This window comes from Coffea arabica, chromosome 3c (assembly GCF_036785885.1).
Source record: "Coffea arabica cultivar ET-39 chromosome 3c, Coffea Arabica ET-39 HiFi, whole genome shotgun sequence".
NCBI lineage: Eukaryota > Viridiplantae > Streptophyta > Magnoliopsida > Gentianales > Rubiaceae > Coffea > Coffea arabica.
In genome coordinates this window covers 3,733,420-3,753,818 of record NC_092314.1, presented here as the reverse complement: position 1 = coordinate 3,753,818, position 20,399 = coordinate 3,733,420, and the positions used below count along the sequence as shown (strand labels likewise).

At 34.6% G+C, this 20,399-nt stretch overlaps 2 protein-coding genes across 2 annotated transcripts; one reads left to right on the top strand and one right to left on the bottom strand.

Annotated features, from left to right (window-relative positions):
• Positions 1 to 4,975: 4,975 nt before the first annotated feature.
• Positions 4,976 to 7,269, top strand: LOC140037538 (3-ketoacyl-CoA synthase 11-like). Its single transcript, XM_072081890.1, has 2 exons — positions 4,976 to 5,951; positions 6,386 to 7,269. Exons 1-2 carry the CDS (start codon positions 5,169 to 5,171, stop codon positions 7,166 to 7,168), a joined length of 1,566 nt encoding a protein of 521 aa, XP_071937991.1. The 5' UTR covers positions 4,976 to 5,168; the 3' UTR covers positions 7,169 to 7,269.
• A 7,130-nt stretch (positions 7,270 to 14,399) lies between these two features.
• LOC113735376 (3-ketoacyl-CoA synthase 11-like) lies at positions 14,400 to 16,094 on the bottom strand. The gene is made up of 2 exons (XM_027262386.2): positions 15,303 to 16,094; positions 14,400 to 15,179 (listed from the first exon to the last, which is right to left on the bottom strand). The coding sequence occupies exons 1-2, from the start codon at positions 16,092 to 16,094 to the stop codon at positions 14,400 to 14,402; spliced, it is 1,572 nt and encodes a 523-aa protein (XP_027118187.2).
• Between the last annotated feature and the right edge of the window lie 4,305 nt (positions 16,095 to 20,399).

The window sequence follows — 20,399 nt, the reverse complement described above, 5'->3', positions numbered from 1 at the left end:
AGAGGATCTGAATCCGTTAATACTACTTGCATGTCAAACATGGTTCCCTGTCGCGTCGTGGCATCGTGGCCTCGGTTGTTCCATATCAGCTACGGCATATTGGTTAAATATTGGGGGATACGCACATTCTAGTACATGAAAGTTTTCAAAAAATCTGAAAAAAATTACTAAAATATCAAAAAAGACACAATTTGAAAAAATATTCAAATCGATTCGGAGTCGACTTGGATATATAGACTAATACCAGTATCATGGATTCAAATCGGCCAACATCAGCTGAGTCAGAGCGAGTTACCATAGATATGGTAATATCCGCGATTTAGGAATCGATATCGTATCAATTCCCTCTGTTCCGGTACGACTCGGCCGATACCAACAAGTATCGGCCGATATTACAGGTATCGGCTGATATTGCTAACCATGATGTCAAATAATTTCCAGGATTCATTTTACCTATGGTGAAAGCTTATTGGTCTAGGTGAAATCAGCTAACTCCACCTAAAAATTCCAAGTAGATTTACTACTTCATGGGTTACCACCAAAACTGAAGCAACAAAATGGAGCAAATTATCTCTCAAAACTTCTAGGTTGACGCAGACTCGAAGTTGTTCATTTAAGTCTCTGGTACTTAAAATTGAAAAGCTGTTTATATCGTCCATTGAAAGGAACAAACAAAGAAGGGTGAAGACTTTTGTAAGTGTTTGTCAAGTGTTAAAACTTGTTTATTTCTGTTTTATCAACTACGAAATCCTGGTAATTTGCTCTCAATCACTCACCACCAATCCAAGATCAACATGGATAGCTCAGCGAGCTTGGATTAACGCAATACATCAAGTTCTCAATCTGCAGAAATGTAAAAGAAAGAATGGCACCAAAATCCTTCGTGTGCTCTCTGTTCAGAATAAAGAATTAGACATCTCAGCATTTAGCACAGAATGGGTGGTGTGTTATGCCCAAGATAGCTCTTGCTGGTTGCCACCACCATTCTATATTTTTGTCTGCTAAATGTGTCACTTTCCTTAATAGTGTAAGACACACCCCACCCCTACCCTTGTCGTGAAATGCCATGTACGATAATCTGTTGTGCTTGCAAGCGGCATTTTGTCCCCAAGAACTCCGGATTTCGGCAAAACTGAAGTCATATTCATGGTGTGAAACCCATCAGACAGTGTGAATGGATTAAGTGGATGTGAATGGCAGAATTCGGCGGTGTTAAGTAGAAAATATATGAAATTAAGTTGCAAGAAAGCCAAGACTATCACAAGTTTATCTTCTTCAAAACCTTGGGCAATTGACTTCACATATATTTCTCTGACACCTCATCCTGAAAAGAAGGTCGATAAGCTGGTAACAAAGAAGAAGAAAAAGTCTTTGAACGAAAAGACTGATTGGCATCATTTTCAATTGCTCCAAATTTTTCTGCAAAATTAAGAAAGACTCAGCCATATCATTCATTCGTCCCCTAATAGGTGGAGTAAACTTAAGGAGAATTGAGAAAGAGGGAAAACTGCGGTTCCATTTCGTGTGGGTTTTATTTCTTCTCTACTCTCTCCCACTCTCTTGGCCTTTTTTACACTTGGCTGTTCTCATTGTTGAAAAAATCTTTATTTCTTAAATATGTTGAAATATTTTTTTTTTTTTCGTTTTGGGTTTGGCCCCCAATTGCAAAATTCGTCTAATTTTGGTGTAGTAATAAAAAAGTCAATTGTCACTAATTTATGGTTTCTTATAAATCCCTTAACACGTAATTTCTTTGATCCTTTACTCCCATTAATTATTAATTAATTGTAGCTTTTCTTAAATTCAACGAGCGCACTGACTGATATCATGGTGGTTCAGTTCCGATCGATCCTTAAGATTCAGTTGGATCTGACCCATTCCCTCTTAGCCGATGCATGACAGGAAAAAATAAAATAAAATGTTGATAGTTGTCAGAGGGGAAATTAAATGATTAGTTGCCCATAAGTCCAACATGGTCTTATGGTCTTATTGTTTTTTTTTTTTTTTTAAAGAAAGACCATTTGTTTGAATACAATAAGGAAAGTCAAAGGTAGATTGGCTGTAATTCGGGTCACAGCTCACCTGTCCGTCGGCCTCTAACGCCAAACGCTCATGTCTTCATTCATTAGCAGTTACAGATTCGACACGTTTTGCATTTATGTGATCCCGCAAAAACAATAAAATAAAAATGTTTGCATTTATTTTCCCAAATTGCCACTCCAATTCTTCCCAAAACACACAACCGGCCATTTGCTTCCCATGCATAATTATTAGTGCATGGAGAGAAAGCCAGCCAATTAAATATCAGCAAGTAACTCTTGTGATATAGTAAAATCTTAGAATAACACAAATTTACGAGGGACACGTGGCCTTTTTATCCACTTCTTGGATTTAGCAAATTTTATTTTATTTGTTTCCCAAATTGATCTATAAACCAATTATAGTCATGGGGAAGAAGGCGTGGCATGTACATATCGGTGAGTGGTGACTCTATAAGTTGATTCCATGTACTAATTTGCACATTTACCATTACAATTAATTGCTAAACCATTCTTTTTTTTAATAATGTAAAAAAATCAATATTATCAATAAATCAGTTAGAAATCGTCCAGCACGATCTGTTAAACCATTATGAAAGTCAATATTTAACTTCTGAGTCCGTCCAATGTCTCCATGGTTAAAAAAATGTTTCCTCTGCTTTAAAATTACTCAAACATATTCAAGTACTTAATGCATGATTAATTAAGTAGTCTAAGTACATAGAAAGAAACCTGAGGACTACTAACAACTTTCTTGATATTTCAACACCACCAAATATACTGTATACCTAGATTTCTCTTGTATTGAGGGGTCATCTTTCGGCGATGGACGTGTTATAAATATGAAAATAATAGTTATCCAAAATCACTTGGACTGCTATTAGTATTAGCCATTAGGAGGGTTATCTGATTATTTCTGCAACTATTATGACAAGTTGATAATCCACAGGCTATCCCATTTTTATTCAAAACAAAAAGGTTATAACCCACTTCGTCTTTCCTTTTCCATAATTTATTTGTGAATTTGCAGTCTTAATATGGACGGATGGACATGGTATAAAGTATGACAACACTAGTTATCTATATCACTAAGACCGCTATCTGTTAGGAGGATTATCTCATTAATTATGGAACTAAGACAGGTTGATACTAACCCATGACACCTATCTTCATCTTTCCTTTTCCAAAATTTATTTCAAATTTGCAATCTTAGAGTTTATTTGAATTGTCATTTTCCAGAGTGTTTGTGTACTATAACGATTTGTTGTATGTGATATTAAGATTATTAAAATATATGTTTACGAAAAAATGTAAAAAATTTATAGAGAAAAATTACAACCCAGTCAAGGCCTTAGTATGGACATATTCATCTAGTTGCATATTCCTAAGTGCCATCAGAATTTGCCGGGCCTAGTTAGAGGCTTCGTTAGCTTAGATAGATTAAATTTTCCTTACTTAAGGAGTTCATAACCATGTACTCCTAAGTTTACGATTGATAAAATCTCGTTTCTCAAAAAAAAAAAAAAAAAAAAATCATCTAGTTGCACGACTTTATCATAAGCTCATATATCTGCTTAACTTTTAATTAAAACAAGTTTTGCAGTACTCTTCATTCTAAGGACAAACTATACAGGAGAAAAGCATCTAAGTCACAGACCAATGTATTACTACACGACTATGCTACTAGCACAGCTCATGCTTGGGATTTGGTGGCAAAAAAAATCCAAATAATAGTATCTTTGAAAATGAATTAACTTGAAAAAAGCACAGTAATTTTTTTTGTCTAAATTTATTTGTTGTGCTTGTATGTAATGTATTCATGGAAGGACGTTATCATAATTATCAAACGAATGTAACTAGGTTTATCGTTATTTCATACTCCCTTTGCCCTATTTTAGACGTCTTGATTTTTATATCAATTTGTTCCATAATACTTGTAATGGTTTAAAGATGAAATGAGTAAAACCCGCCAATTTTCCTGTTGTGGTCTCTAATAAATGATGTGACAAAACCCTCTTGTATTTTAGTAGCCATACCTTTTTTTTGGGGTCATAAGTTATACCCTTTTTCTAATTTAATTAAAGGGCAATTATGAGAAGAGTTGCTTGGATGGATTTTTTTGGGATAAAATTATCCTTTTCTTAAACAATTAAAAAAATTTGACCATGACATATAAGATGAAACGTTGAAGTATGTTTTAATGAAAACAAATAGCATCTAATAAGAATTTTGCTTAACCTATAAGTTAATTCAAAAGTCAAGTCAAAATATATATCTTCTCATACACTTCAAGTTCAAGTCCTAAGTGAAAAGAAATCCACTAAAGAGTGAAGACCATGCAAGTGTACGTCGGCAATGATTATGCATGAGTAGTTCAATTTTACTTTTGTAGATCAACTAACACGACTAAAACAAATGCAAATCATTTTCAATTTAATTAAATCCAAACGTAATGATCTCAATTCTCAAACCAACCCGTTTTCTTCCAACAATTTGAAAAATAAATGAAGGATTAAATTTTTATCTACACTAGCAATTTTAAATTTATGTCACGTATGCATAAGTTAAATTTCAAATTTATATTTATATTATACAACATAATATAAATCTGTTAGTATTAAAAAAAAATTATCCATAAATAAAAGCTGTGAAAACTCTGAGAATGCTTCAAGTTCGATAAATCACGCGCGACGTGGGTGCAGTATAAACCTCAAGGTGGCAAATTAGAAATTAGTTGGGCAAACGTTGGTTCAACAACAAAACGGATAGGGGGAAGAAAAAGAAGGAAAAAGACTAAAAAATACGATACAGTTTTACACGAAATCCTGCTATTTTCCTGTCTGGCAAATTCAATGCCAACGCGCCCTCACAATTAAAAGTTCGTTGGGGTAGTTGCACTCCTTCACCTCCTTTTCCCCTTTAAATCCCTCTCTTTCCCTATCTTTCCAAAGCATCCAAAGTTTCATTCTTCTCCAAAAGTTTCTTCTTGATTCAATCTTTCGAGTATTTCCTTCGATCCATCTTTCAAATTTTAGTTTTGCTAGCTGGGTATACCACATTTTGGCCAAATTAGTAGCTGGGATTTGTCCAGTTATTCTTGATATATAGTAACTCGTAAGTTAGGCTGCAATGGGGGATGAAAATAAGGGGAACCAAGACACAGGGAGAATTTCAGTTGAGGGTGAGAATAGGAGGAAAAATAATAATCTTCCTAATTTTCTCTTATCTGTTAGGCTCAAATATGTAAAACTCGGTTACCATTATTTAATCTCCCATGCTATGTACCTGATGGTAATTCCTCTTCTAGGGGTTGTTTCAGTTCATCTTTCGACCGTTACGGTTGAGGATTTGGTCCTATTATGGGAGCAGTTGAGATTCAATCTTGTATCTGTGATTTTGTGTTCTGCTCTCATGGTGTTCCTAGGTACTCTCTACTTCATGACTAGGCCTAGGAAAGTTTATTTGGTTGATTTTGCATGTTACAAGCCAGGACCTGAAGTTATGTGTCCTAAAGAACTTTTTATGGAGAGATCAAAACAAGCTGGGACTTTCAGCGAAGAGAACTTGGCATTTCAGAAGAAGATTTTGGAGAGGTCTGGCTTAGGCGAGAAGACATATTTCCCTGAAGCTCTCTTGCAACTTCCAGCTAATCCTTGCATGGCTGAGGCGAGGAAGGAGGCTGAGATGGTTATGTTTGGTGCCATTGATCAACTATTGGCTAAGACTGGAGTGAAGGCCAAGGATATTGGGATTCTTGTGGTGAATTGCAGTTTGTTTTGTCCAACACCATCTCTTTCTGCCATGATTGTCAACCATTACAAGCTTAGAGGCAATATTTTGAGCTATAATCTTGGAGGCATGGGTTGCAGTGCTGGACTTATCTCAATAGACCTTGCCAAGCAACTTCTACAGGTAAGCTGCCAAATTCACACCTTTTGAGATTAAAAGTTTCTTGGTTTGCTTGGCCATGTTAGTAATGTCCTTGTCTCTAGCTGGAAGTTTACAGTGGGAGAGAGAGAGATTGTTGGAATAGACATTGTAAATATTTGGTCCATGGTCAGATGTCAGTTGTCACATGCATTTTAGCCAAACTTGGCACCACTAGTCCCAAGCATCCAACTAAAAAGAGTGCATCGCAATAATGAGATTCTGATCACAGTTACACTTGTAGCTTGGAATAAATGCTAGTCTGGCTTTCTTGTTCTAGAACTGTGGCATCTTATTATAATTAAGGCCAAAGTTAAGTATGTCTGCTAAAGCTTAACTTAGGTCTCTTATAAACAAACATTTTTAGGACTTCTATTTATGGTGAGGTTAACTTTCTACATTTTTTGTCAACGTGACAGGTTCAACCAAATTCGTATGCCCTGGTGGTGAGCATGGAGAACATTACCCTTAATTGGTACTTTGGTAATAACAGATCAATGCTGGTCTCAAATTGCATCTTTCGGATGGGAGGAGCTGCAATTTTGTTATCAAACAAATCATCTGATCGTAGGAGATCCAAGTATCAGCTAATTCACACAGTTCGTACCCACAAGGGTGCTGATGACAGAAGCTACGGTTGTGTGTTCCAAGAAGAGGATGAAAACAAGAAAGTAGGAGTAGCATTGTCCAAAGATCTCATGGCTGTAGCAGGAGAGGCCTTGAAAACAAACATCACAACACTCGGGCCATTAGTTCTTCCCATGTCCGAACAGCTCCTGTTTTTTATTACCTTAGTTGGGCGAAAAGTTTTTAACATGAAAATCAAGCCGTATATTCCAGATTTCAAGCTTGCATTCGACCATTTTTGCATTCATGCTGGAGGAAGGGCTGTGTTGGATGAGCTAGAGAGGAATCTTGATCTCAGTGAGTGGCATATGGAGCCTTCAAGAATGACACTTTATAGATTTGGCAACACTTCTAGTAGCTCATTGTGGTATGAACTGGCTTATACTGAATCTAAGGGGAGGATCAGAAGGGGAGATAGGACATGGCAGATTGCGTTTGGCTCAGGATTCAAATGCAATAGTGCTGTTTGGCGCGCATTGAGGACCATTGATCCAGCCAAAGAGAAGAATCCTTGGATGGATGAAATTAATGAATTTCCTGTACATGTGCCTAGAGTAGCTACCATTGCCTCTTGAATCTAAACATTTTTCATTCTTTTGTGGGGAAAAAAAAAAATCATTGTAACGTCTTTTTTACTACTACGATTTAAAAGGAGAGATTGGTGTTTGGTATTCAATGTAGAGGTCATATTTCTCAAAAAAAAAAAAAAAAATGTAGAGGTCATAAGAAAGGCAACTACTGTCCTATATATTGTTCACATCAAACATAAGACGGCTGAAATTAATATTTGTCCTATATAAGGTCCCAACATTTGTCACATTATATTCCATGAAAACTGCTGATGTCTTTAATACTGATCTAGTGCTGCAGTGGGTAATGTTTTTAAGCAGGCCATGTGAAGGTATCCAATGCAAGACAGAAAAAAATATTCGTACGATAGAGAAGCAATCTCAGCAATAGGAGTAATTCATAATAAAGGAAATGCCACATTTCATGTTCTTAAAGGCAATAGTTTAAATCGTGCATTTTTTTTAGGGTATCCATTTCTTGCACCAAAAAAAGAACTCTTGTGGTCACATTTTATAAGTGGCAAATAGCAGTTACCATTAGCTACTTTATCTTTCTTGAAGATGATAAGGGATGCAAAGAGAAAGAGACACTGTCATAAGCAGGTGATCATCCAACCTTACTTTGGAGTAGTACAACTTAAGTCGGTTTTGGTAAGAAATTTTGCTTTGCTGAATATGTAACGCATTGAATATAGAAGGTGGAAAATGGAAAACCAAAATATGAACTGAGGGTGCATGTTGATCTCACAGCTAGAATTCATGTATTTGTCGAGCTATCTTAAAGTTCAGTTGAGTTGGTAAGAACATTGACCTGGATACTAAACGTATCATCATTAAATTCGCGTCCCTATACATACAATGCAAATTTACATTAAACTTTTGAAGCTAGTTTGAACTCTCGTACCAAAATAAAAAGAAAGATTGTATTTGAATCCCGTTGTTAATATGAGAATTATATTAGTGAGCGATCTGTTAAGAGTTCTGTAAACAGCGACTTATGATTCTTAGAATACGTTCTGACTCGTGATGGTGATCGGAGTTAAATCCTGCAAGGACTTAATTTGCAGGACACATAGGTGTAGCTTGATTACGTTTTATTTCATGAATTTCAAGACACATGGCAAGAGTATTGTACATCCCGAATGAGTAATAAATAAAGCAACCAGAAACCGATGGGTTCTAATTTTGGCAGTTTTGGAGAATTGAAACGTCGGTCAAACACTCAAACTGGCCAAGTTGGGAGTTAAGATCCTCACTTCTTCATCAAATCCAAATGTACAACAAAAGCCAAGTTGCGTAATCTGTTCAAGAAAGCAAGACGCATTCAATTTGAACAAGTCTACTATTGATAAATACTGAACAAGATCAATGGAACCAGCTGTTTTTCAGCAAAGCAGCAAGCAACTGAGAGAATCTACCAGATACTGGAGTAAAGTATAGCTGAAAACAGTCCCCCAAAATCAATGAAAGGGGGGCCCTTCATAGCAGACGTATGAGACGACTTGAACCCCTCAAAAAACCATCAAGCCAACGTTACATGTCTAGCAAAATTTAGCTGGAAGACGCTAACTGATTCATGCAAACTGGCTGTCCTTCGAAAAAGGCATTGTGAGCTCACCCAAGATTTATTGTTCATGTATTGTCTCTTCTCTGCTGCAATATTAAATAGCAAATATTTCAGAAGCTGGATTTTTTGTTTCAATAATGATATGTATCACTAGTTTTCTCATAATTGGTATATCATTTCCTACATGATATACAATGCTACATAGTAATGATTTTTTTTCCATATTTTTATTTTGAAAAAAATTAGAATTTGAGAAAATGCCAAGAATTATTCAGTTTCCTTATGCACACACAGAAAATGTTTGTAAAGAAGCATGCTTTCATTGTTTACATTCTTTCTTCATGTCTTTTTTTTTTTTTTTTTTTAAAACTGAAAGAGCAATTGAGGATTTGAATGTTTCATAGCTCACTCGATGGTTTGGGTTATTATTACTAGGTGGGGATGAGTCCAAATCCTTTTCATGCGTGTTAAAGTCCAACTAACACCTATTTATCAAGCACATCAAGTGATTGAGTCGGTTAACGTCAAAGAAATTGTTTTCTTTGTATGCGATGATGATAAGGAAATCTGCTTCATTTTTGTTGGCGAAATTGAGGCTTCAAGCTCTTTAATACTGATGAATTTAAAGCTAGCTCCAACCTAATTTTTGTTCTCAGTTTTGTTTTCTCTCCAATGAAAAGTACATGTGAAATAAAAAAAGGCAGAAAAAATTAGATGGAAAGAATTACCATTGAATAGACTAACACCCATGTTTTTATCATAGTTTCGTAAATTATATTGGTCTCCCACAAGATTCATATTTTATGCTTAAACATCATATGAGTGCTGATAAGAACTTTTGATCACTATAACTTCTTTTCCCTTTGCCCTTTTATGCAGCAGACAACAAGATTAAGATTTAGGCAAATTCGTGATTTTAATTTTAGATGATCAGTTTTTAGGTGTTGCTACGCTTTTGGTTAAAAAAGTACTTTAGATGTTAAAAGCACTTTTGAGGTATTTAGTAAATATCATCTCATAAAATTAGGAGCGAAATTTTTGGTGTTAAAAGCACTTTTAATAAAAGTTCAAATTTGACGCTTTTAGAATAGTTTTAACATTAAATTTAATCCTATATTATGAACTGAATAAAAATAAATATATTTAAAAAAGTAAAATTATATATTATGCTATATAATAAGTTGGTTCTATTTGGATTTCTCAATTTTTTAAAAACAAGTTTTTCATATACAATACTACAATAATATACAAACAAAAAAAAAACTCTAAAAACATCACATCCATACAATATATCAAAAACAATTCCAAATATATAGAAAAAAAATACACCACCATCCATCACTCTCCACCACCACTGCCATCACCTTACTGCCACCACACCCACACCCACGACCCTCCCTCTTCTTCCCCCTTCCCTCCTTTCTCTTCCTTTCCTCCTCCCCTCTCCTTGCTACATAGTAATGATTTTTTTTCATATTTTAATTTTGAAAAAAATTTGAATTTGAGAAAATGCCAAGAATTATTGAGTTTCCTCACGCACACACAGAAAATGTTTGTAAAGGAGTATACTTTCATTGTTTACATTCTTTCTTCATGTCTTTTTTTTTTTTGTTTTAAAACTAAACGAGCAATTGAGAATTTGAATCCAAAACTTTGAAGTCCTATCTATTCCTTCGATTCTCTCTACCAATCCACTTTCTTCCATTAGCAACTTCAATTAGGGATTCTACAAGTGCATATTTTTGCCAAAAAAAAAATGAAATTAATGAGAGTAATCCATCCTATCAATGTTTCATAGCTCACTCGATGGTTTGGGTTATTATTACTAGGTGGGGATGAGTCCAAATCCTTTTCATGCGTGTTAAAGTCCAACTAACACTTATTTATCAAGCACATCAAGTGATTGAGTCGGTTAACGTCAAAGAAATTGTTTTCTTTTATGCGATGATGATAAGGAAATCTGCTTCATTTTTGTTGGCGAAATTGAGGCTCCAAGCTCTTTAATACTGATGAATTTAAAGCTAGCTCCAACCTAATTTTTGTTCTCAGTTTTGTTTTCTCTCCAATGAAAAGTACATGTGAAATAAAAAAAGTCAGAAAAAGATTAGATGGAAAGAATTACCATTGAATAGACTAACACCCATGTTTTTATCATAGTTTTTTGCACTTTCGTAAATTATATTGGTCTCCCACAAGATTCATATTTTATGCGCACACATCATATGAGCGCTGATAAGAGCTTTTGATCACTATAACATTTTTTTTTTGCCCTTTTATGCAGCAGCCAACAAGATTAAGATTTAGGCAAATTCGTGATTTTAATTTTAGATAATTAGTTTTTAGGTGTTGCTACGCTTTTGGTAAAAAAGTACTTTTAGATGTTAAAAGGACTTTTGAGGTATTCATTAAATATCATCCCATAAAATTAGAAGTGAAACTTTTGATGTTAAAAGCACTTTTAATAAAAGTTCAAATTTGGCGCTTTTAAAATAGTTTTAACATTAAATTTAATCCTATATTATGAATAAAATAAATACATTTTAAAAAATTAAAATTATATATTATTCAATATAATAAGTTGGTTCTGTTTGGATTCCTCAATTTTTGGAAAACAAGTTTTTCATATACAATGTTACAATAATACACAAACAAAAAAAAAACTCTAAAAACATTACATCCATACAATATATCAAAAACAATTCCAAATGTACAAAAAAAATTACACCACCACCCATCACTCTCCACCACCACCGCCATCACCTTACCGCCACCACACCCACACCCACGACCCTCCATCCTCTCTCATCTCTCTCTCTCTCTGTCCCCCATCTTTCCTCCCTTTCTTCTTCTTCCTTCCTTCTCCTCTCCCTCCTTCTCCCTTCTCCCTTCCCTTTCCCGGCCCCCAATCCCCTATCCCCTCCACTAACCGCAACCTTCTCAATCATGATCAAATCTGATCGCGACCAGAAGGTTGTGGCCACGACTTATGGCTTCTACTTGCTACCTTTCTGGTAGCGATCAAGAAGGTCATGATTAGAGTGGTGGCTAGAGTTGCAACCGTCACTCGTGAGTGGGAAAAGGGTTTGGGGTTAGGGGAAAGGAAGGGACGAGGGAGAAGAGAGAGGGTGGTGGTGGTGGGTGGTGTATAATGTTTTTAAAAAATAGCCCAGAAAATTGTAAATTATAAAAATACCCTAAAATATATTTTAAAAATCTCTAAAAATACTTCTAAAAACAATTCAAAAAATATTTACAGTAAAAGTTTTTCGTATATACAGTTGTAGTAAAGTTTTTGAAAAACACTTCAAAAAAAACTAATCCAAATAGATCCATACTTATTCAATTATATATCCAAATAATATATTAAATATTTAATAAATACTTTTATTAAAAACTCTATCAAATGAAGTTTTTTTCAATAAACTAAGCTACCACAACCCCAAATGATCCATAGTTTAAAAAAAATCAAAGCTGGGCCCGTAGCTAAACTATTTGGGTCTTGTCATTGTGAGGCCATTGTTTTCGATTCGTCTTTTGCAAATAGTCCATTGGCTCATCTGAAATCCATTTTTCTTCCTAACGCCCAAAAAAAAAAGGGTTAATTACATTTACCTCCCCTGAGATTTGATCATATTACCAATCAATCCTTGTAATTTGTCCAAATAACGGTCTCACCCTTTGAATGATCAAACATTTAACAAAAACCTCCTTAATGCCGAAAATGCCCTTTTTGAGGCCATATTGCATTAAAAAAAGAACATATTTTTATTTATTAACCTTCAAGTAATCCGAAAAAATAGAAAAATTTTTTTGCTTATTATTTTATAAAAATCATATCTTTGCTTCCATAAATAGTTTTGAATCAATAATTATTTTAAATCTTAAAAATGAATATTAAAAATTAGATAAATTGAAAGAAAAATAAAAAAGAAGCAATTATTTTAAATCATCAAGTATGATTTGAATTTGTGGTTCAAGGTATGTTGCGGAGAGTACAAGGCATGTTTTCCTTAATTTGAACCATACTTTAGGAATTAAAATAATTTCTTCTTTTTTATTTTTCTTTCAATTTAACTAATTTTTAATATTCATTTTTAAGATTTAAAATAATTATTGATTCAAAACTATTTATGGAAGCAAAGATATGGTTTTTTATAAAATAATAAACAAAAAATTTTTCTATTTTTTTGGATTGCTTCAGGGTTAATAAAATAAAAATATGTTCTTTTTTTAATGCAACATGGCCTCAATAAGGGCATTTTCGGCATTAAGGGGGTTTTTGTTAAATGTTTGATCATTCAAAGGGTGAGACCGTTATTTGGACAAATTATAGGGATTGATTGGTAATATGGTCAAACTTCAGGGGAGGTAAATGTAATTAACCCAAAAAAAAAAAGGAAAAAGAGCTACATCTAGGACCACATGGGTGTTGCATTCAACGTAACTTTCAGATCTGAAACAGACAGCGTGAAGTGTGGAAGCAGACCAGAAGAAATTGAAGGCGGCCAAATATGGCGGTTAATATTTAAGTTAGCTCCGATAACCACTTGTTTGTGGGGATTAGGTGCCTCACAAGATGAGTGCCATCCAAGTGGAATCGGTTCATATAATTCTTCTTATATTTAGGATAAATTTATATAATTTTGCATAATCGTCAACTAATTTGTATCAGGTGATAAATTCAAATTTACACCCAACCTATATAAATTTATACTTTTTCAAAAAATAAAAAAGGTTTGTATAATACTTAGTTGCATGAGTTGATAAATTCAAATTTACACTCAAATTATATAAATTTATGCCAGAAGTTGTAAGAATTACACATATTCAACTTGAAATGGACAAAATTCAACTTGTGAGATGCCTCATCCTGTTTGTAGATCATGTTATCAATATTTAGTCATGTCATATGTCTTCAAAGCCCAAATCGGACGAGTGAAAATATTAAGTGAGGGTGAGTTTTTTGTTCGACTTTCAAACTACTCCCTTTTCTCTCCTCTCTTGCTAGATTTGGAGCATCCTTTGAAGAAATACATATATCATATGCTATATTACAACATGATACTTGATTTTTCTTGTGTTGAACTCATATCTAATATTTTTTTCTTAATCTATAACTAACTGTAATTTTTTTTGTCAGAATTATATCGATTTGTTTCACACTATTTTTCAAAAACATATTTTTGAAAAACTTTAAACAAATTTTACAATCACCTTTTTATTTCGCATATTTATTGACCGGTAATTAATAATGCTACGGTAAAATGTTTTAAAAACCACCTGAAAGCACAGCCATCCAAACGGAGTTACGGTGAGAATGCATGCATGCATGCCTACGTCTTAGTGGTGTGTGCTGAGTATGAACGGAGCTGAACAATGCATAATCTCAGCAAGAAATTTGATGAACTTCTAATTGGGGCTTGCGAGCTAGCCGAACAAAATGCCTATTACAGCTTATAAAATCGATTCCAACTTCCTGCAATGGGATTATTGTAAAACTTAATTGTTTGTACCATATCAAAGGCAACAGAACTTATCATTGTCCATGAAAATAAGTCACATAAGTTATAAAACTGCATTGAAACTATAACATATATTGGTACATTTTAAGTTACTGAGAGGCAAAATGCTAGCACCTTGGACGTAAAATACTGAAAAACCTTTCAAGCACTAATTAATTGTTGCCACCCGAGGAACTTGAACAGGAAAGTCATCAATTTCATCCGTCCAAGGATTCTTTTCTTTAGCTGGATCAATTGTCTTCAATGCACGCCAAACGGCGCTGTTACATTTGAATCCTGAGCCAAATGCAATCTGCCATGTCCTATCCCCCTTTCTGATCCTCCCCTTGGACTCAGAATAAGCCAGTTCATACCACAATGAACTGCTAGATGTGTTGCCAAACCTGTAAAGTGTCATTCTTGATGGCTCCATATCCCATTCAGTAAGACTAAGATTCTTCTCGAGTTCATCTAAAACTGCTCTCCCCCCTGCATGAATGCAAAAATGCTCGAATGCAAGTTTAAAATCTGGAATATATGGCTTGATTTTCATGTTGAAAACCTTTCTTGCGACTAAGGTAACAAAAAACAGAATTTGCTCAGACATAGGAAGAACTAATGGCCCCAGTGTCGTAATATTTGTCTTCAAGGCATCTCCAGCAACAGCCATAAGATCTTTAGACAAGGCTACTCCTACATTCATGTTTTCATCTTCTTCTTGCATCACACAACAATAGCTTTTGTCATCTGCACCCCTGTGGATACGAATAGAGTGAATCAATTGATATTTTGAACGACGGCGATCAGATGAGTTGTTTGACAGCAGAATTGCTGCCCCTCCAAGTCGGAAGAGGCAATTGGTAACCAGCATTGGTTTGTGGTTCCCCGTGTAGCCACTGAGGCTCAAATTTTCCATGCTCACCACTAGGGCATATGAGTTTGGATGCACCTGTTGCATTTTTTGAAAATGAAGCAATCATCCTACTGAAACTCCATAAAAACTAATTGATAAAAGCCGAGATCTTTGGTCCAAGGTTAATTTGTATCTACAAAATTATGATTTTCAACTTACCTGCAAAAGTTGCTTGGCAAAATCTATTGAGATAACTCCAGCACTGCAGCCCATGCCTCCAAGGTTGTAGCTCAGGATGTTGCCTCTAAGCTTGTAATGGTTGACAATCATAGCAGAAAGAGATGGTGTTGGACAAAACAAGCTGCAATTCACCACAAGAATCCCAATATCTTTAGCCTTGACTCCAGTCTTTGCCAAGAGTTGATCAATAGCACCAAACATCACCATTTCAGCTTCCTTCCTCGCATCGGCCATGCATGGATTTGGTGGAATTTTGAAGAATGATTCTGGTAAATATGTCTTCTGGCCCAACCCTGACCTTTCAAATATTTTCTTCACAAAGGTCAAAGTCTCTGCACTAAATATACCATATTGCTTTGCATGCTCTATGAAAACCTCTCTAGATACCGAAAGTTCAGGTCCAGGCTTGTAACATGCAAAATCAACCAGGTAAACTTTCCTAGGCCTAGCCATGAAATAAAGAGTACATAGGAAAACCATAAGGGTTGAGCACAAAACTACTGACACTAGATTCAACCTAAGCTGCTCCCATAACAGTACTAAATCAATGACCGAAACAGTCGAAAGATGAACTGAAAGAACTCCCAATAGAGGGATTAACATTAGGTACAGAGCATTGGAGATCAAATAATGGTAGCCAAGCTTCACATATTTAAGCCTAATGGATGACAGAAAATTGGGAAGATCATTGTTTTTCTTTTCATCAGCTAAAGGCTCGACCGAAACATTTCCTGTTTCGGATTTCATGACCCTCTTTTGATCCTCCCCCATTTTTGCAGAAAATCAAGAAGGAAACTGTACTGAATTGTCTAGGATGTGGGATACTAGAAGAACTGCAAAAATGGTTGAAATCTATGTAGAGGGATGTCCTGAAAGGTGGAGGGAACGCGAGCATTTAAAGGGAGGAGAGGCAAGAAGGTGTACCCAAATTCTTGAAAAAGGGTCCACGCTAAGAATTGGAACTAGGTCTTTGAACAAATTGTGCAAATACTCATTGTCACGCACAAAACGTAAAAACAGGAGTACAATATTGTTGCGTATAGCTTGCAGCATAGACATTGTTGTATAAATAAAACATATTGTAAACTTCGTCAACTCATCATACTGTTGTCTAATTGAAGCAGATACAAAATCAGCTAACTGCCAACTAAAAATTAATCGAACCTTTATCGATCAACATAGAATAGGAGATTCAAATGCATGACAGCTAGTTGGATGCCGTGATGATAAAAGTTTATTGGAAAGAATTGCCTGGGTAATTAATAGGATGATATATGTTTACTTCCTTTTTTTAGCTTTTTGTAATGCTAACATATAATTTGCACAATTGGAAACAACGAAGGGTTGAATTTTGAAAGATAAGTAAGCACTAAGCAAGTGGTCTAATAACTTTACGAATTAGTATCTAGCTTTTCAACTGAAGAAATGGTAGAACTTGCATGAATTACATCAAGCGCTAATTACTAGTTGTCAAGACCCCAATTTTGGCCATGATATATATGCATGATAATCGGTTATGAGTAAGTAATATACAAGTAATTAAAAACGGAGAAAACGTTTAGTGGTATTAATATATGTAATTATCTCTATCAATTAGGGATTTCTAGAGATTGATTAGAGACTAACAGAACCAAATAGGGATTCATTAGCTTTGGTTTCCACTAATTTGTAGTTTTGTACACCTTCCTTGCTTGGTTTTCAAACTTATGAGTAAGGGCTTTGTAATATTGTAAGAAAGGTTTGTCCATTAATATTTGGTCACATAAGGGTACACAATAAAAATTGCGAAAGCTAAATTAGCCACAAAAACTTTTGCTATAATTTAAACGTGTGGGGTGATACCTTTATTTTTTTGGTGTACAAAAAACCTTGCAAGTACATAAATAAATTCTTAATTTTTCATTTCCGAGTTTCTCTAACATGGTACAGGATCAACTTTTTCTGTTCTAGCTTCTCTTTTCACTAATTGATAGATACAATTATTAACTAATATAGGTAAAAACACATATCGACAGGTAGTCTACTTAGCCTAACAGTAATGTAAGCTGGTTGGCAAATATTCGTCTAAAGCAATAAATGAGAAAAATGCTAAGGCAGCAGAGATTAATTGTTGAACTTCTAAGTAAGTTGTGGCGCAAAAAAAAAAGGGCGCAGATTTCATTCTATTTTCGAACGATAATCAAATATTAAAGAACAAAAACCACAGACGTTTGCAACATAGAATGTTTGTAATAATTGGCGGACGCAAAATGTGGGATGTATTGAAATGATTTCCTTAACAATTGGTAATTATTGCAATGCAAAGGAAATCCATAGCTAAGATATCTGTGCTTGTTTTCGTGCAGAGATGCAAACGAGACGAGTTTAATTGAGTAACTTGTGAGTTTGTTCGGTTAAAATCCAACATTAAACTCTTATCGACGGAGTTCAAACTACTTAACGAGTCAAGTTCAAACTTAAAATGTGAAACTCGAAAACTTGCCAAACTTAATCAAACTCAATAAGCATAAGTTGAAATTCAAATTCGAATAATGTAAAATAAAATCGAATTTGAGTTTGAACTTAACTTTGAAGAGTTCGAACTCGAGTTCGAATCCAAATTTTTTAATTCAAATCGAACTCAAGTAGAGTCGACTTGAGTACACACTTGATTACACCCCTAGTTTCATGGAATTGTCAAATTTAAGAAAACAAAATAAGACTTATCAGAAATATGTGTTACATTCTGAACATGCAGTAGCAGGATTAAAATTCGTTCATAGTCCTAAGAATGGCATTATAACAAAAGAAATTGATGATTTGGGAAACATCCTGCATGTTGTTGCCTGTGTATAGATAATGGCGGGACAGTGCTGTATATTTTATTGAGGCAGAAAAAACAGTGTGCTTGATCCCTGATTACACGGTAGATTAGACTTTTACCGAATCTGTAGATCTAAAATTCTCTTTAGGATTGTACTAGTGTTTAGTCGATCTGACTATCGACCTATCGGAAGACATGCTGATGGAAGATATCCTTGTTGGTTTAATATTATGATCAAAATTTATGATTTTTTTAAGCCATTGTATCATTTGTTTTTCATATCTATATGGATCCATGTCATTTTTTTTTTAAGAAAATGGAGCAAAATGGTTATTTACATGTCATGTTTGATGTACTTGTTGCCATTAATGCAAATATTGATATGAAATTATCCTTTTTTATTTTATGTATATGTTTGTGTGTCTATATATATATATATATATATATATATTAGACTGATGAAACCAAGAAATTAATTAAGTACAATTTTTTTCTCTTTTCATACCAATGACAATAATTCTAACTTAACCTTTTCGGAAAATACTGGATTTTGTAGATTTGACAAGTAGAATACCGATTTGTAATCCCAACTTGCTAGAGGGTTTCAAATGCTCTCCCATTCCAGTTGGTTGGATTTAAAAGTGAGATTAGGATTTGAAAATAAATTAAATAAATATTTCTTTTCCTTTCCAGGATGGGTCCAATTTTTAATTTTTCTTAATTTTGGAAAATACTTGATTTTTCACAAGTTTATACAGAATACTTTACAATCATTATTGGAATCAAGAAAAACCAATAAGGTCTTGGCTCCAACCAGATCACCCTAATGGGTTCATCAAGTTCTCTACCTTATTATAATAAGAGCAGATTGCGCGAAATGTCACTAAATTATTGCAATGTGTCACTTTTGATCACTAAACTTTTTTATTAGTAAAAAATGTCACCGAACTAGTAAATCTATACTGTTTAGGTCGCCCTGTGTACTTATACCGTCATAAGAGACGAAAATTAATTTTTTCATGGGCAATTTTGTCTACTTGCTTACCAATTAAATATTGGACAACTAAATGCATATTCAAGTTCCAGACATTTGCCAATGAATCATCCACAAGAATACCACTAGATGGATGAATGATAAACATGCAAAAAAAAAAAAAACATAAAGAAGGAATCACTTGCTGGTCAACATTAACGAGCCAGGTATCTACTTGCTTTAATACTTCTTCCTGTACTTTCTTCTTTTTCAATGCTAGTAAGACCCCATCTTTCTTCTTTTCACGAAGCAGGTCCCTTGCAGCTTGCTTCTCAGCCTCAATTACATTCTCCAGCTGAAACACTAATGATGATGGAATATCACAAATTATTATGTGCATTTTCAAACACACACTAAATTTGCATTGTTTGATCCTAAAATAGTCAGGTTCTTTAACAAACCATCATCTATAGACTCTAAATATTAGAACATGCAAAAGCTTTAAAATATTGAATCTTGAATCTTTACAACACTACAAGCAATCCCTCAAGAAAGAAGGACGATCCATTTACGTTGACAACCCTAAATTTCAGAAATCAAATTGCTAAACATAATTACTTCTTGACCAAGCTTACCTGTTGCTGGTATTGAGCAAGCTTACGCCTTGGGTCTTGAGGGAGAGGATTGCCCGATCCACCTCTGTTATTTTTGGTTTCTTCACAAATACATTTCCCATTATTCAATCCCCTCTATCCTAAGACCCCCCAAGAAAAGCAGAAAAATTGATGATTGAAAAGCTGTTTTTCCAATCCAATGAACAGTTATACCAATTAAAAATCCAAACTTTGTGCTTAATAGAAATTCTTGTACAACCAAACAGAATAGAAAATCTAATTATGACAAAAACTCAAAAAATCCCTCAATTTTTGGAAGACCCTAGGAAGAAAAGAAAAGAAAGAAAGAAGGAAAAGGCTAAAGCCCAGATGCAAAAAAGTTTAACAAAGTGGGTTAGCTGCTGACTCCTGGGCTCTGGTGCTCAGCCGAGACATTTACGGGACCAATGAGCTCATCTCTTTGCCTTTTCACCCACTTCGCTGCCATCGATCACCTATGCTTCACTACTAATCTTCATCTTCGGCCGGTGCTTTGATTTTCCTCACTAATTACTTTGATTTTGCTAGATTAATGTGGCAACTTTTTTCATCAATTGTTTGCTTTGTCAAAAATATTGCTAACATTTTAAACCCTACACACCCCACTGTTGGCCCTTTCATTGCCACAAAAAACTGTGCAAACGAAA

What these genes read in the sequence shown, in the direction of transcription:
- LOC140037538 (XM_072081890.1), top strand. Translation starts at nt 5,169, where the DNA reads ATGGGGGATGAAAATAAGGGGAACCAAGACACAGGGAGAATTTCAGTT. An exon ending in TTGCCAAGCAACTTCTACAG is followed by an intron (nt 5,952 to 6,385) that starts GTAAGCTGCCAA and finishes TCAACGTGACAG; the next exon opens with GTTCAACCAAATTCGTATGC.
- LOC113735376 (XM_027262386.2), bottom strand. Translation starts at nt 16,094, where the DNA reads ATGGGGGAGGATCAAAAGAGGGTCATGAAATCCGAAACAGGAAATGTT. An exon ending in TTGCCAAGCAACTTTTGCAG is followed by an intron (nt 15,180 to 15,302) that starts GTAAGTTGAAAA and finishes AAAATGCAACAG; the next exon opens with GTGCATCCAAACTCATATGC.